Source organism: Puma concolor, chromosome A2 (genome assembly GCF_028749965.1).
Source record: "Puma concolor isolate L17-30 chromosome A2, mPumCon1.1.hap2, whole genome shotgun sequence".
Taxonomy (NCBI): Eukaryota; Metazoa; Chordata; class Mammalia; order Carnivora; family Felidae; genus Puma; species Puma concolor.
Genome location: NC_141668.1, coordinates 19977475 through 19993836, shown reverse-complemented (window position 1 = coordinate 19993836; position 16362 = coordinate 19977475). Strand labels below are relative to the sequence as shown.

Genomic DNA, 16362 nt, shown 5'->3' with positions numbered 1-16362 from the left:
ATTCCCAGATCAAACCCACTGTTATTCAAATATATCTACATCGCCTGGGTGGCTCAGTCAGTCGAGTATCCAACTCTTCATGTTCGCTCAGGTTATGATCTCACAAACCGTGAGATCGAGCCCCGCGTCCAGCACCGCACTGACAGCACAGAGCCTGCTCGGGGATTCTCTCTTCTCTCTGCCCCTCCCCCGCTCATGCTGTGTCTCTGTGCCTCTCTCTCTCTCTCTCTTTTCCTTCTTTCTCTCTCGCCCTCGAAACAAATAAACTTAAAAAAAAAAACAGCTACAGAGTTTGTAAATGAATTTTTGAATTGCTACAATACTGGCTTGTCCCGTTACAACGGAAGGCAGAGGCATTGAGTTAGTGTGTGAATTTTATTTAGCTCATCTGACTTAAATCGTGACTAAAATTTGCTATACAGGTATTCTTTGCAGTTAGTGCTTTTTTACAGTTTCCAATATTTCCATGTTATGGTGGCTTTGCAGTGCGAACGGGGTTCAGAGTCCTTGATTTTGAGGCCACAGATGAATCAGTGATGCTCACTGTAGCTCAGTGTGCTCATCTGGGCGATGTGGATGATTGCACTTCCTACTGCAAAGGGTTGAATATGCCAGTGCACCTAAAAACTAGACATTAATGTGACCTCAGTCCGAACAGATTCTAACACCCGGCATGAGACATAGCTGGGTATCCCTGACAAATGCAGTTTTCCTTCAGGGGTTTAGGACTCTGAAGCCCACCCCATAAAGGGAAGCAGATGGCAGAGGTCTCCCGGGGACTGTGGCAGCCCCAATCAGCACCTTCTTTCCACCCCCACCCCCAGGCTTTGGGGACCGACCACCTGCGGTTGCTGTGTGGGAATGACTCGTTGTATTGGGGCTTTCTTTCCTCAGTTTACACAGAAGAGAGCTGAGACTGTTTGCAAGAGGCAGTGGTATCTTTTACAATGAGTATGGCAGAGTGGGAGGTAGAACCCCCAGGGTTGAGAGACTAGAATGCTCCTTCTTGTTTATAGAAATTTCTGAAGAGCTCTTTTTTTTTTTAATTTTTTTAATGATTATTTATTTTTGAGAGAGAGAGAGTGAACAAGGGAGGGGCAGAGAGACAGGGAGACACAGAATCCGAAGCAGACTCCAGGCTCTGAGCCGTCAGCACAGAGCCCGACACGGGGCTCGAACCCACGGACTGTGAGATCATGACCTGAGCCGAAGTCGGATGCTTAGCCCACTGAGCCACCCAGGTACCCCTGAAGAGCTCAGAATAAGAAAAGTATTCACACTCAAAATACACAAAAAGATCAGTACAGTTTGCTTATACATATGTTCAGACCTTTGTGTATTAAAAACCAATAAGTAGGTGAAAAATGGTTTCACTTCATGAATATTAAAAGCATATGAGGAAGTAGGTGCTGCCATGGGTTCTTGGTAGGAAGCTAACTGATGCAGATTTTTTGTAGAAAGCGGTTTGGCAGCATTGCTGGAGTCCGGAACAGTACACTTACCTTTGACTAAATCTGCTCTGGAAGTCCGTCCTCAGGAAAGAAAGTACTTTTAGTGGTTTTTTTTTTTGCTTTTAACGTTTATACGTTTATTCCTTTTTAAGAGACAGAGCACAAGTGGGGGTGGGGCAGAAAGAATCCGAAGCAGGCTGCGGGCTCAGCTGTCAGCACAGAGCCCAACGCGGGACTTGACCCCACAAGCCCTGAGATCATGACCTGAGCCGAAGTTGGACGCTTAACCGACTGAGCCACCCAGGTGCCCTAGGAAAGAAAGGTTTTAAAATTAGAAACAAAGTGTCCAATAGTCTGTCAACCCAAATATTTCAACTGTAATAAAGAAACTGGTAGAGCATTACTTATATATGGAAAACAAAAACGTGACGGAAATGTGCAAACGGGGTATGTCTTTATAGTAGAATTATAGAAGTACTCTTTTAACCGCTTAATCTTCGTATTTAGTCTGTATAGTCTATACGACATGTATATTTCCCAGTCAGCGAAAGATGAAATTGACTTCATTTTAAAACTTTAAGAAGGGGTGCCTGGGTGGCTCAGTCGGTTAAGCGTCTGACTTCGGCTCAGGTCATGATCTCACGGTCCGTGAGTTCGAGCCCTGCATCGGGCTCTGTGCTGACAGCTCAGAGCCTGGAGCCTGTTTCAGATTCTGTGTCTCCCTCTCTCTCTGACCCTCCCCCGTTCATGCTCTGTCTCTCTCTGTCTCAAAAATAAACGTTAAAAAAAAAAATTTTTTTTTAAATAAAACTTTAAGAAGATCTGCCCAACTTACCAACATGCCCTTCCTATCCTTACTTGTATAAATATTTGCCCACGGAATCAATGAGGAGAAAGAGTTGCAGTTCAATGCCATTAAAATAAGAAGAAAAAAAACACAAGCACAGCCCATTGAAAAAAGGAACATGAGGAAGATACGAGAAAATAATCTGCCTGCACCAGAACAAAGCATGAATGTTGTCCTATTCTGGACTGGGTCCAGGAGACCAGCCTACGTGACATCACCCCACCACTTTCCTGTCCCTCCACCCGCCTCCCTCTCCACTCGGGCCACTTTGGGAAATGCCGCCCAAAGGTGCACAGCAAAGCAAGAGAGAAAGCAACCACGGGAGGAAACCACCTCCTCATAGAATGTTCCATCCATCAGGGTGACATGCAACTCCAGTTTCCAGAATAAGATATTTGGGCCACGTCTAGCGATTGGCCCCCGAATGTTATGGGCTATGAAGAGACTTGCCGTACAAGTCATGAGCCAGAAAATGCCTAAATCAGATGTGTGTTCACTGATCCCACCCTGGCAGCTGAGTGTGTATCTACTACAACCGTGATGCCCAGAAGCCATGGCTGCTTTTGTAATGCTTGATGATAAAGATCAAGCTTTCATTTTCCTGGGGCCTCAATACGTGCTGGTGAATTATTTATCCCAGTTGGGTTACATGATTTCCTTTCAGCATGTCGGTGTTCATCATGGAAGCCCATTCTAATTGTAAAGTTTGGGGCATTTTCCTGTTTTCTCCTTGGGGCACCTTGTAGCACCCTTTCTCTATCTCCAATTGCAACTGTTGCTATGCTGATTTAATATAGCCTTTGCTACTGGGTGCTGTCCTGAAAGATGAATGAATTTCATTCCATCTTTAAATATTTATGTTTCTTTATGATCTAATATATCATCGTGGTTAGGGGTAATTTTTTTTTTCCCCTAACTACAGAAAAAACACCATCAGTTACCTGTCGATTTTGTTTAATAACTCAGCTTTGCAATTCTGGGACCCGGTTCATCGGAGGCTCTTGAGGACTCTTTTAGTCTTCGAGTCCACTTCAGAACGTCATTCTGGGATTTATAAAGGTCTTCACTGCACAGAGGATATTGAAACATTAAGGACTTAAGTGGCACACCCTTTATCAGTTATCCCGCTGAAGGATCCAGAACTAGAAATCCAGGCATCTTTGGTTGCTTGCTCCCAGCATGGAACAGTGGTCTCTGTAGAAAACCAGCCAGTATCTCTGGGAACAAATTTCATCAGATGTTTCAAAAGAAATCCAATTTCATCTGGTTAGATGGGCTCAATGTTACCTCCTAAGATAAGCGATGAAAATATCAACGTCATAATACAGAGAAACCCAGTTCCTTTGGTTTTATCTCAGTGAAAAGCATCACCATCCCTAATGTTTTTAGGTCCTTGGCTCAAGGAGATGGGCAGCAGTGGTTCTGTAACTCTTTGCACACCAGAGAGACTCCGGCTCAAAGTCCTTTGGGAATCACAATAGCTGGGGTGGGTCCTAAAGAATCTGCACTTTTCATAAGCTCCCAAGCACTTTCTAGTTGGAGAACCACCAGTTAAGAACTGCAACCACCAAATCTCTTCTGGCTTTGAAAGAATCCTGAGCCCCAAATGCTCTCTCGTTCCATTCGGTAAGTCTAGATTCAAACATGTTTTCTTGAGCATGTTTTAAAATGCCTTCTCAGGTAGGTCCCTAAATGGACAGCTCTCTCCCTCATCTGTGCATCTAAGGGAACCCGAATTCGGTGATACAGGGCTTCATTTGTCAAAACAGGGGTTCGTGTCACGGAGGAAGCCATGGTGTGCCAAGGGACATGCAGAGCCATGGGAAAAATATGATGTGTCTTCCTACAGCGTCAAGCTTTTCTTTAAAATAGTATTTTTAGGGGCTCCTGGGTGGCTTAGTTGGTTAAGTGTCCGACTTCGGCTCAGGTCATGATTTTGCGGTCCATGGGTTTGAGCCCCGCGTCGGGCTCTGTGCTGACGCCTCAGAGCCTGGAGCCTGTTTCGGATTCTGTGTCTCCCTCTCTCTGACCCTCCCCCATTCATGCTCTGTCTCTCTCTGTCTCAAAAATAAATAAACGTTAAAAAAAAATTAAAATAGTATTTTTAAGTTACAACAGATGCGTTGTGGAGTAGGGGTGGTTCACACGGGTTTTGTACTGAACATGAAACTTCTGAAAAGTTCCTGACTGTATCTGATATTGGGCTCCCAGAAGTCTGCAGGTTAGAGTTAATTTGACTCTCCTATTAGAAGCACCTCTGGGGGCGCCTGGGTGGCTCAGTTGGTTGGGCGTCCGACTTCAGCTCAGGTCACGATCTCACAGTCCGTGAGTTCGAGCCCCGCGTCGGGCTCTGGGCTGATGGCTCAGAGCCTGGAGCCTGTTTCCAATTCTGTGTCTCCCTCTCTCTCTCTGCCCCTCCCCCGTTCATGCTCTGTCTCTCTCTGTCCCCAAAATAAATAAACGTTAAAAAAAAAAAATTAAAAAAAAAAAAAAAGAAGCACCTCTGTCTACATTCAAGGTTACCTTTGACCAGTGATTTCCAACTATGTGGTTCCAGGAGGTTAAAGTGAACCATCATTTACAGAAAATTAGCCCCAAGAGAGGGCTAACCCTCTACACAACGATGTTGAACCGTTTGCTGCCTGGAGTACTCGTAAACCTGCCAATATAAGACGAGCACTTACCCGCCACTATTTAGGAAATATTCACAAAAGGGTATTCTTTTTTTTTTTTTTTAAGAGTGTGTTAATTAGAAAAGGAGGTTCAGCAGAGCAGGAAAAGGAGCTAGCCACGTGAAAGGACACCCTTACCGACCACATTCCCATTGTAGCAAAAATGCATAAAATATTCTTGAAATTATGAGCTCCTAGAATGTATTCCTCACTATAAGGATGGCTTACTTCTCCCAGAGGATGTTCTTTTTATCAAGATGTTCTTGGTGAACAAGAAGCAAACGCAAGACTCAAATTCAACGACCCTGGTAGATCTGTAAGATCCCTTCATCTCTGGAATTGCCTTGGGCCTTCTGCCGTGGTCTGTCCCTCCATTGAGGCAAAGCTGCCTTTCCGGTCAGAAAGAAGGAAGTAAACTGCCTGGGAAGGCTCCTCTGTCCTTTGCCTAACCAGCTGTGATAGCATTGCTTGGCTCAGAGCCTGCGCTCAGCTTTACCTCCTGGGTAATTGGTAGTAGCCGTGCAAGTCCGAGCCTCAGTGTAGACCCGGTGAGGAACAATATGGTGGCGTAATGTTGGTGTTGAGAAGAGCAAATGGCTGCCTTCCCCTTTCCTGACTCCCACCTCCCCCATCCTGCTTCTGCATTACTGGAGACTCGCAGTGATGCACGTGCTCTTCTCTCCTCCACCCAGGCTAATGGCCTTGCAGCCAAATGGATCTCAAGTCCCCAACTTTTTGCTAGAATTATAACCAATTCCCTCCCAGACCATTCTGTGTACTGTTGTCACATGTATCTTCCAGAAGCACAACTTGGATGGTGCTTCTGCTCCCAACAGAACCTTGAGAGCTGAGGGAGGGAGGTCCTTTATTGAACTGACTAGGTCTATGGTTCTTTATTAACTTAACTAGCCTGATCATCAAATAGTCTGTCTTCTGGCTTCAACTGCCTTTTCCCAAAACTCTGGTTTTTAGCTGCCATCCCCAGGCTGACCAGAGTCCTCTTCCCAGGAGGAATCTTTGCTTCTGCTCTTCTCTTTTCCCTTAGTCTAGAATTTCTCTCCTGGAAGCCCTGCCTGACAATATGCTACCCCATCCGAAGTCTTCCTTGAATCTTCACCTTCCCCTCCACATGGTGGGCTTTCTCCTTCCTCCCCTATAAATTCATAACATTTATACTTCCCTCCTGTCAACTGGAACATTGTTCTTGTCTTTTTCTGTGAACAAGGAGCGTTGGACTGCGAGTCAGAAACAGGTGCATATCCTGCCACAGTCCCTCTCTTCTCTGTGACATTAGACAAGTCCTGTCACTTTACCATGTTTCAGTTTCCTTTTCAGAAAAAAGGGAGTTATAGCCCCCTAGGTGTAGTGAAGGATAAATGACACATTACGTGGAAATTCACTTTGCCAACAAAAACACAATCATGGTCTCTCTACTTCTCATTATCTGTCCAACTCATCTCTGAGCTATTTGAGGAAAGAGGCTAGGTCTTGCTCATCATTATATACTTCTATTACTATCATGACTTTATTAATACATTATTATTATCTCTGATAATAATAGCTAATATTTATGGAGCATGTATGTTTGTTGGACACCATTCCAAGTGCTTTATATGGATGAATTCATTCTTCTGATAACTCTAAAAGGTATTATTGTCCCACCTTATGGAGGAGAAAAGCATACACTGCACAGAACCTCCAGTGAGTGAGTGAGTGAATGGATGAGGGATTGAATGGGACAGAAATGGTTTTTGCAATGCCTACCGGATGATTATTTCTCTTCCTCTTGGTTCCACCCCTACTTCTTTTTCTTTGGATCTCCCCAGGTAAATGTAACATTAGGGGAAATCTCGAGTGAACTGAGACCCTGAAAGATGTGAGGTCTCCCCGAGTCTTCATTTGGACATGGTCTCGAGAAGAAAGCTCCAGTGGGGTCCAAGAGGACAGAGAATGTGCTTGTCTTCTTCCCCATTATATTCATAGAGCCTAGAACAACAATGCCTAGTGATCAATAAATGTTTATTGAATAAGGTATTTACAAGCAGCATATTCATTACCACTAAAGCCACATAAGTGGCTGACAGTGGAGATGGTGAACAGTATTCTGTCTTGTTTCCTCAGGCAGTATTACGAGATGTTATACAACACGGCCGACGAGCTCCTGAACCTGGTGGTGGACCAGGGCGTGAAGTACACAGAGCTGGAGTACATCCATGCCCTGACCTTGCTGCACCGCAGTCAGACTGGGGTGGGAGACCAGACCACTCAGAACATGAGGCTGCAGCGGCTCAAGGAGATCATTTGTGAGCAGGCTGCCATCAAGCAAGCCACCAAGGATAAGAAAATAACTACGGTTTAATTGGGTGCACTTCTGGGGGAGGGGTGGGGGTGGGGAGGGGCGGTCATTTTTGTTTACTCAGTCATGAGTAACTGCTTCTTTCAGTAGATTTTTACTCTCCTGACCTCGTTGGTTTACAATTCAGTAAAATAAGTCTATGTGTGTTACTTTCTGTCTCTATTACCAAGATCAAATCAGTGGCTTCTCCAAGCCGGCTGTAGTTTTCAACAAATTCTCCTAACCAAAACAAGACCTCTCCAGGGCCAGGGGAAAAAGTTCTTTTATCTCAGTCCCTGAGACAGACAGCTTTCTGTGTAGCAGCTTGTCCCCAGGTCCTAGTCAGTGTATCGCCTCTGCATTTTTCTTTCTGCTGTCTCAAAACCAAGAGCCATCAAATTAATGACAAAAATGGAAGGTTGAATGGCGATCCAACCCTCTTCTTGATTTTTTTTTTCCCCTCTACTTTCCAAGAGAAGATGATGAGTAGAGAACTTTTATTATCAGTTAAACATTGTTTGGATGTGAGTGCTTCTTAGATGCTTTACTTGCTCTCAATATGAGCCCCTAGGACTTTCTCACCTTAGAAAGGAGCCCTGGTCCACCCAGCTGAGTGCACGGAAGATGAGACAGCATGACGTTCGTCCTCTGTGCACCCACAGCGGAGTCCATTTTCCAGAGTGCTCCCCAGGGTTATGGGCGTTCACCGCTCGTGGCACACTCGACCCCACCGTGGCTCCCACGTCTCCAAGCACTCCTGATACTCATGGTTGATATGTCACAAGAGAAAGCAATGCACCCACCACCGGGGACACGCCTCGGGAGCACGTGGAGAGGAGAGCAGGAAGGACTTTGACCATACACGGTCATGCCTCACGTTGTGATGGTCCAGAATTGTACAGCTTTGGTCTTGGTAGGAAAAGCAGAAAATTAAAAAATGTTTTGAGAAGCCGAAGTGTTGTGTGTTGTCTTTCTCGTGTTCTTTATTCAGCAGACATTCCCTCAAGGCCTAATATGTGCCAGATGCTTCTAGGCAGAGCGGTGGATACTAGACAATGAGGGAGGATACCTTGTTGTCTACCTTTAAGACAGAGCCCGGACACTGGACTCTGACCAAGACCCTAGTGGGGTGTGCACTCAGGGCTGAGTTAGAAATCAGGGCTGACGGTGGGAATTCAGCAGGCGGCCAGAAGATGGTCTTCCGGAGGGTCCTGGAAGAAATACTGTAAATCTGTATGCTTCAGAGGCCTGGTCGGAAAGAAGTTGAACCCACATAGGAGACAACCAAGGAAGAATATCCGGCTTCTAAACAACACCGTAGAAAAGTAGTCTATCCGAGAAGCAAGGGTGGGACAAGGGAGACGAGGGAACCCAGAGCCGACCTTTTTGGTTCGGAGGCCTCCTCTTAGTGGCTGTGACTTCCCAGCGTGGTTTCTGTACCCCCCTCTCCTCCTTCCTTCCGCTCTAGGTGAAGAACCCTGGGGTGCTTATGGTTTGCCAGAAGAGCCAGGAGTGCAGTTGGTGAGTGCTTAGGAGGGTTTTAGTGGACGTGGAAAGGGACACGGGTTTGGAGGGAGGAGAGATGCCGAGAACACTGAGAACCAGCAGGAAGATGGCCGATGGGCTGCTGCGGGGCAGCGCTTAGAAAAAGGAGAACCCCTGCTTTGCTTCCAATAATGATAGGATTGAAAAATGTCGGTTCTGCACAGAGAAAATGGCCTATGCCTCTTTGTCCAAGACACTCAAGGCGCAGATTTCTTTGTAGGATCAGTCATTGTTTAGGACAACCTATTCATTCTTTAGGACATTTTTTAGGACAACCCATTGTCCCATTTCAAGGACAACCCATTTTCAAGGACAACCCATGACCTGTTCAGTGGACGGTTGAACGGATGCAGATAGAGTGACATCATTCACAGAAGCCCCAGCCCCTCTTCTTGCCTGAATGTTTTCTCACCCTGACCGTCAGTAGTTTCTGTTTCAAATAGCTTGGGGAGAAAAACCCCAATACAGCCAAGTTGAATTGGCTACCACACCCAATGGTCTTCCTGCCGAGTCATATCCGGGAATGTCTTAGCACTACCGCATTCATTCAGCCAAAAAGATGTAATTGCCCCCTTAGAGCTCAGGGGATAATGGGATTCACGTGGTGGCAGGCAACAGAGGCGGCCCCCTGTGACGTGGAGCTTATCCTTCCACTCCGATCTTGCCCTCCCCAGAGTTTGTACTTGCCACTCCACCCACCAAGACTGGATATCCTTTCACTTAGGAAGGCATCTCAGAGGATGAAGGACTGAAATCTTCAGCCCGGCCCTCCGTTGCTCTCTTCTGAGCTTTGCCCTTTTGGCACCTCGGGACTGTATCTCGCTCTTCACTGTGCCTCCCTGGCTAGCCAGAGCCATCGGTTGATGGAGCAAATGGATTCCTGCCTCCCGGGTCCCACGAAGGGACTGAGGCCATTGTGTTCCGGATCCTCCCTCTGGAACATAGCTGTGGCTGCCTCCCTAGCACCAGGGCGCAGGCATTTCAACCAGAGGGTGTCGGGTCTCCACCAGCCCTCGCTGAACTCCACTGCACTGGAGGCAAATGCGACGAGAAATCTGGCCAGGTGGCTATCCTTGTGGCAGGAGGTAGTAGGAAAACGAGGAAGTGTCCCGATCAACAAGATTGTGCTCGAAAAGCACAGTGTGTGCCGAAACACACACCCCTGAGAGCAATTGTCTTACTGTGGCAGGGATGTAAAACAAATTGGGCATCATTTGGAGGGAGGGTAATGAGGTACCAAGGAGAGGCAAACAAAGTCTTGGCTCAGCAAAGGTCTCGGCTCTGTCCTAATTAGCCGCAGTTGTTATACGAAGTACGTAATTAATAAGCGTGTGACCAGACGTGAAATACGGCAGAGTCTCTTCCTGAAACGGAAGTTGTGAGGAAGTGCACGCAGCTGGAAGCAGTTGTCCTGATCGGGCTGAGGCGGGCAGCCTGCCTGGAATTTTGAAGAGGTGCACTAAGAGGCACACCACAGGTTCGCACCTGAAAACGACGAATCCTTTTCCAACTGGGCTGGGCGGTAATGAGATCTAGCTCATTATCACTGGGTGTAATGGGATGCAAACACCACTGGAACGGAGCTGGAAGTTTCCTCAACAGTGAACTCGGATGCAAACAAGCAGAGAGGATTCTGCGAACGGGGCCGGGCGTGAGTAGGAGGAAACGTGCACCACGCGAGGACCCGCTTTAACATACCTGCCAAGGACTTGTGTCTGTGGTTAAAAATATTGGCAGGACATTCGCACACCTGGAGCAGGAGCCCCTGGGAAGCTGGGAATGCAGTGACCCGCAAAAGCTGCACATGTATTTTTTCAGCGTACCTACAACATGCGAATGCACATACAACTGGGGAAAAATGAGGTTGGGGTGCCAGGTGAGTGTAGCTCCCGTTATATACCATCCCTGTTAGAAAAGTGGCCTCCCTCAGATTCCTGCTGACTTTGCAATGCATGCTGGAGGAGGAGAGAAATTGGCAGTCTCTTCAGCCCAAATGTACGTACCTAGCAGGCCGAGCTTTCTTTCACTAAGGTTTATTTACTGCGAGCGAAAACCAGGAAAACAGCACCTGGTCGTACTTTTATGATTGCTGTTACGTTATTTTGGATCTCGCTTACTGAGCACTTAATATGTGTCAGGTGTTGTGCTAAATGCTTTACCACGTTATTCCATTTAATCCTCAAGGAATCCTGCGAGATTGTTACTAGTACCGTCCCTACTCTGCGGAAGAAACCAAGGTGCGGTTTAAGACGTAGCCCATGGGGCGCCTGGGTGGCGCAGTCGGTTAAGCGTCTGACTTCAGCCAGGTCACGATCTCGCGGTCCGTGGGTTCGAGCCCCGCGTCGGGCTCTGGGCTGATGGCTCAGAGCCTGGAGCCTGTTTCCGATTCCGTGTCTCCCTCTCTCTCTGCCCCTCCCCCGTTCATGCTCTGTCTCTCTCTGTCCCAAAAATAAATAAATGTTGAGAAAAAAAAAAAAAAAGACGTGGCCCAGACGGACGCCAACACCGGAGTTCAGACTTGGAACCCCTCTCTTCTCACCCCTTGGGTCAAAGGAGGGACCCGCACCTGTTATATTTGAACTCCAACCGATATTCTCTGGTAGTTTAACACCTTCATCTACTGTGTCCTCTCCTGTGGTTCCCAGAGGACTGGATTGGGGACTGCCTTTCCCACTCTCCTCTGCTGCTCCCCAGCTCACTGTGGCCGATAGAGCCACAAAACTCTTGGAAACAAGAACTTTCGGCCCAGGGGCTGAGCCCAGCCAGCTGGAGGCCAAAGATGATCCATACCTGGACCACAGGCCAGAACGCCAGCCGGGTGGCTCAGGTTTTAGAGTCCTCTGTACCTTGGCTCAGAATGTCACCTCCACCTCATATAAGTGGTTTGCTGTGGTATAAGCTGTTAAGCGCCCTAAGTGTCAGTTTCCTCATCTGTGAAATGGGATAATAACAATAACAATAATAATAGCTCTTATCCCACAGTGTTAAGGTATAAAATAAAAGAGGTGCCTGGCATATAATAATTATCACATATGCATAATAATATTCTAATGAAAATATTATTATTTTGTCGGTTTCTTTGAGGAGCTATGGGCCCATATCGGAGGACCTGCTCTATGGATGTGGTGTAGGAGTGCAGCCGCCTTGACAGGGTTTGTCAGAATGGCCTGGGATGTGCTGGGGGCGGGGGGCGCGGCCAGGATGCTGCTTGTTGTAGGTGGAAGCTGGGCACCCCCACACAGCAATAGTTCTGACTTTGACTTTATTATTTCCTTGTTGCAGCCCCCTTTGCAACAGGATGACCACCCTCCCGCTGTCTGCTTCCTGGGCCCGCTTCCCTTTTAGCGATTAATGAATATGCATCTCATTGCCTGATGATGTATTATGCGCATCTCATTAAACTCCGAAGGCTCCACCAGCCTTTAGGGACCGGGTCTTAAGGACATCCGTAATGGCCTTCTGCCTGGGATTTGAGTTTGTGGTTACTCTTCCTGCCCGGGCTGAGCAATGTCAGGTCATGGATTTCTAAAATAAGATCGCAAATTGATCTATGAAATTCAGGTGAGGATATGTCTTCCCCCCCCCCCAAAATCAAATCTAGCCCTGAGCTCCCGTTTACTATTCTCAGCACAAGCCTTTAACTGCAGTCATTTTTCGTGGTTTCCTGGTCGGGAGGTAGGGAAGAGCCCCCCCCCCACTTCCTTTGCTTTGTGTCGACGTTGCACTGCTAAAGCACGTCAGGAAAACGGGGGTGAAGACAGTATCGTCATCTGTGTGTCCTCACTTCACCGCTGCCCTGGATGCCCTCGAAGCACGTGGAGCCGCAAGGAATCCACGGCCACCATCTCTTCCCAGCTTTGGGGACCAACACTCCAGGTGGGACCGTTCTCCCCTCTTTGCTCCAGATGCCAAAGTCTCCCTTCCTTTCCACTGCTGGGAGGTCCTGGACCTTTCAGAACAGCAGCCTGCTTAAGAGAGTTTCCCAAGTGACTCTCCCATACCCCTCTTCTTCTTTCTCTGCCCTGAAACAGGAAGTTTGTTAACCAGACACCTGGGGGTAAAGAGAGCCTGGGCTTCGGGAGGAGTCCTCAGATAATCTTCCTAGAAGGTGGCAGAGGAAGGGGATGTTCCTTTTATTCTAATCTGGGCTGGAGCGATGACCTCGGTTTCTCAGTAGCGCACCTGTTGTGGATTCGTAAGAGCTGGATCAAACTTGAGACAGCATTTGTCCCCACCATTCCGCTTTTCTGAGTGGTCAAATAAGAAGCTCCAAGAGAAGAAAGGGGGTTACGTAGTGACTTCCAGGGAACCCAAATATGCCCCACACTGTTAAGCTACCAAGTAGAACGGTAGAAGGCAAGGCCCTGCCTTCAGAGATGTGACATGTTCACATGGAAAGAACAGGGCAGTGTACCTGATTTCCTGCTCTCCACCTTCCAGAAATATGGCATTTCCTGGCTCCTTTGGGTTTGGGTGGGATGCTGTGACTCAGTGGCTAAGGAGTTGTGAGGAGAAGTGTGTCATTTTCCAAAGCAATTAATTAGCTGTGGGCGACCCTCCAGAGCTCACTGCCCCCACTGCCACAATATCCAGGAATGTTCCAGACAGCAGCCATTCAGCATGCTTGGGTCCCAGGAGGAGGCCAATGCAGAGCAGAGCCCCAGCTGACCTGCAGTGGATATGTGGTGTAAGCATGGAATGAATCCTTGTTGTAGGCTGTTGAAATTCAGGAGTCGCTTGTCCCCGCAGCATAACCCTGCCTATCCCGACTAGGATGCCCAACAAAGAGGCTGACCATGATGAGAGCAGAAAGAGCGAGGGGCTTTTAAAAAAGGGTGAAATTATTAGCATCAATGAGAACCATTTGAGTGGAGTGATGGGAACAGAAGCCAAATTTAGAGGCTCGAGGGAGAAGAGATGGCTTTGCCAACATCAAGTGCCCCGTCAGCACATTTGCGCTAGAGATAGAAGCAACAGGGATGTGTTGTTCAGTCAAGGAGTGACCCTGGAGCCACCCACTCTATTTAATGTCTTTTACTTTTTCTGCCCCCTTCCTTGAACTCCTGATACTCCTAGTATTAGTGGGCCATATACACAGGCCTTAGTTCAGTATTTCTGACTATTCATAGGACAGCTTCTGTATACACCCAACACATACAGAGAAAAATAGAGTAGCATAATGAACTGTTTTAAAGCTTGAAAATGCCCAACCCAGAAGCCACACATCTCTGCTCCTAAATTTTCTCCGAGGTCTGATCATCTTACCGGACCAGCCCCTTTTGCTTTGGAAGCTTTCTATCACAGTGCCATTCAATACCAGTCCCTAGAATTGAGTTTTTATCCCCTGAGAACCCGGGTCCGCTCACAAAAAAAAAAAAAAAAAAAAAAAAACATGAAGACAGGCAGAAAAATCTAGTTTTCTGTTTTTCTACCCTCTCTTCAACAGCTCAGAGTTCCTTGTATTTCTCTGATGTCCCAGTGGAAGTAAATGTTAATGGTTTCGAAGGAGATCTGAAGATAACAATTTGAAAGTGAAGAAACATAACACTGAAATGCTGTTAACTCAGCTAATTTTAAGGACAAATAAAACACAAGGTACTAGGCCTTTTGGTACGTCCAAAGCTATAGTTCCCTCATCTGCAAGATAGCAAGCGTTCAACTATTTTCACAGGGGCTGTAGAAATTCTTAAGTTTTGCAGGTTTATTAACTCATTCTTTGCTTGAATTTCTATTTCCATGTTTCCTAGGTACAGATAGTCATGGCACAGGTCGTGCCCCATCCGACCCCAGAGGCGGTTGCACACTGTCCCAGACCCAACTCTGAGTTAAGAAGGGAAGTAAGAACGTCTCACCCCTCCCCTGAGGACTGATTTTCTTTGTCCATTCTGGCTGCTATAATAAAGTACCAGAAACTAGGTAGATGATACGCAACAGAAATTCATTTCCCACAATTCTGGGAAGCCTAAGATCAACGCACTGGCAGATTTGGTGTTTAGTGAGAGAGCCCACTTTCTGGTTCCTAGAAGGCACCTTTCCACTGTGTCCTCATGTGGTGGAGGGTGTCAGGAAGCTCTGTGGGGTCTCTTTGTTAGGGGCACTGATCCCATTCACGACCCCCATTCACCCTCATGACCTAAGTGCATCCCAAAGGCCCACCTCCTAATCCCATCACACTGGGGATGAGGATTTTACCATGTAAATTTTAGGAGAACACAAACATTAAGGCCATGGCATGTATCTAAACCAATGTGATGTTTGTATTTGTCAGATTACTTTAGTAAACATCAGTAGAGCCTTCAGCCATATGGCCCCACAACTTTGCCGGCAGGTAGTATGTGACAATGTAAGCAGGCCACGGGCAACATTTATTTGCAACCTCATTAAAAGAATAAAAGTCATCTTTCAACATGCTCTGTAAGTTCAATGAATTCCCCACTCTCTGTCCCTACTCTCCAACCACCACTGTTACTAGAACATTCATTCCAAGGCAAACACAGCAATGTTTTGTCAGCAGGATCCACCTCACCTTCTAGTAAGATCTGGAGACAGAGTTCTCTGTTAGTTATAGGGGATCCAGGTCCTAGAGTCTAGTTCCATAGCTGTATGTCCTGGGTTTACTTATTTTTAAGCTCCTTCATGAAAAGGTGGTAAAGCCTATAAAGTCTTACCAGCCAAGCACATGTCTTGAACACATTTCACCATCCACTTCTAACCCCTCTCATGTTTGGGCTTTCCTGCCCCTCATGAATATCCCGCCCTTCAAATGGAGAGCCAGTTCCTCCAATGCCACACGTTAGGACATGTAATTGTCTCCTTCCTGGCCGTGGATATGGCTTTGCACTAAGTGGTTCATGCAACCATGGGACATGCGACTTGAATTTGTAAGGCAGGACCCAGGGTCTAGTCCCAGCCTGCCTCAGAGCACAAGGGCACTGACTAGGTGCCCCCCTCCCCCACCCCACCACACACACACACACACACACACACACACACACACACAAAAGCCAGACTCAGCCCCAGTCATTCGGCTCTTCTCTGACCCACTGAGCACTCCACCCCACTTACCCACAGTCACAAAGCCTGGTCCAGAGGCCCCATGAACTGGTACACAGAACCCCCAAACCTAACCCCTGTTGCTGGTGCAAACTGGCTCCCTCTCCAAGGGTACGGAGCTTTGTACCCTTATCACACCATCTACCTTATGCTATTAATACCCAGGGCCGTGCCACCAGCTTATTAATAATGTATAGCTACAGCCCCTGACTTAGTCAAGCTACAAACAGCCCTTATTTGCATGATTAGCTCTTACCTTACTGATTAGGAAGTTTCATCCTGCCCCCAAAACCTACCCTTTCTGAATGAATGTCTCTTTTAAAGGGAGCCAGGCTTTCTAAAATGCATCTCAAATCCAAATAAAAAAGAATCAACAGCAACAACAACAAAGAGAGGCCTGTTGTTTTCCTTATGGAATGAGAAGAGAGGAGCTTAAGAAGGTTTTTAAATGTTCAGCGC

General features: G+C 47.0%; 1 protein-coding gene across 1 annotated transcript in view; it reads left to right on the top strand.

The window, feature by feature from the left end:
* The window catches only part of EXOC4 (exocyst complex component 4), a 765046-nt gene extending 756786 nt beyond the window's left edge, over positions 1 to 8260 (top strand). The window contains exon 18 of the mRNA XM_025930053.2: positions 7092 to 8260. Within this exon, the coding sequence (XP_025785838.1) occupies positions 7092 to 7329 (238 nt within the window). The 3' untranslated portion in view covers positions 7330 to 8260. The remainder of the gene's footprint in view (positions 1 to 7091) is intronic.
* Positions 8261 to 16362: the final 8102 nt, after the last annotated feature.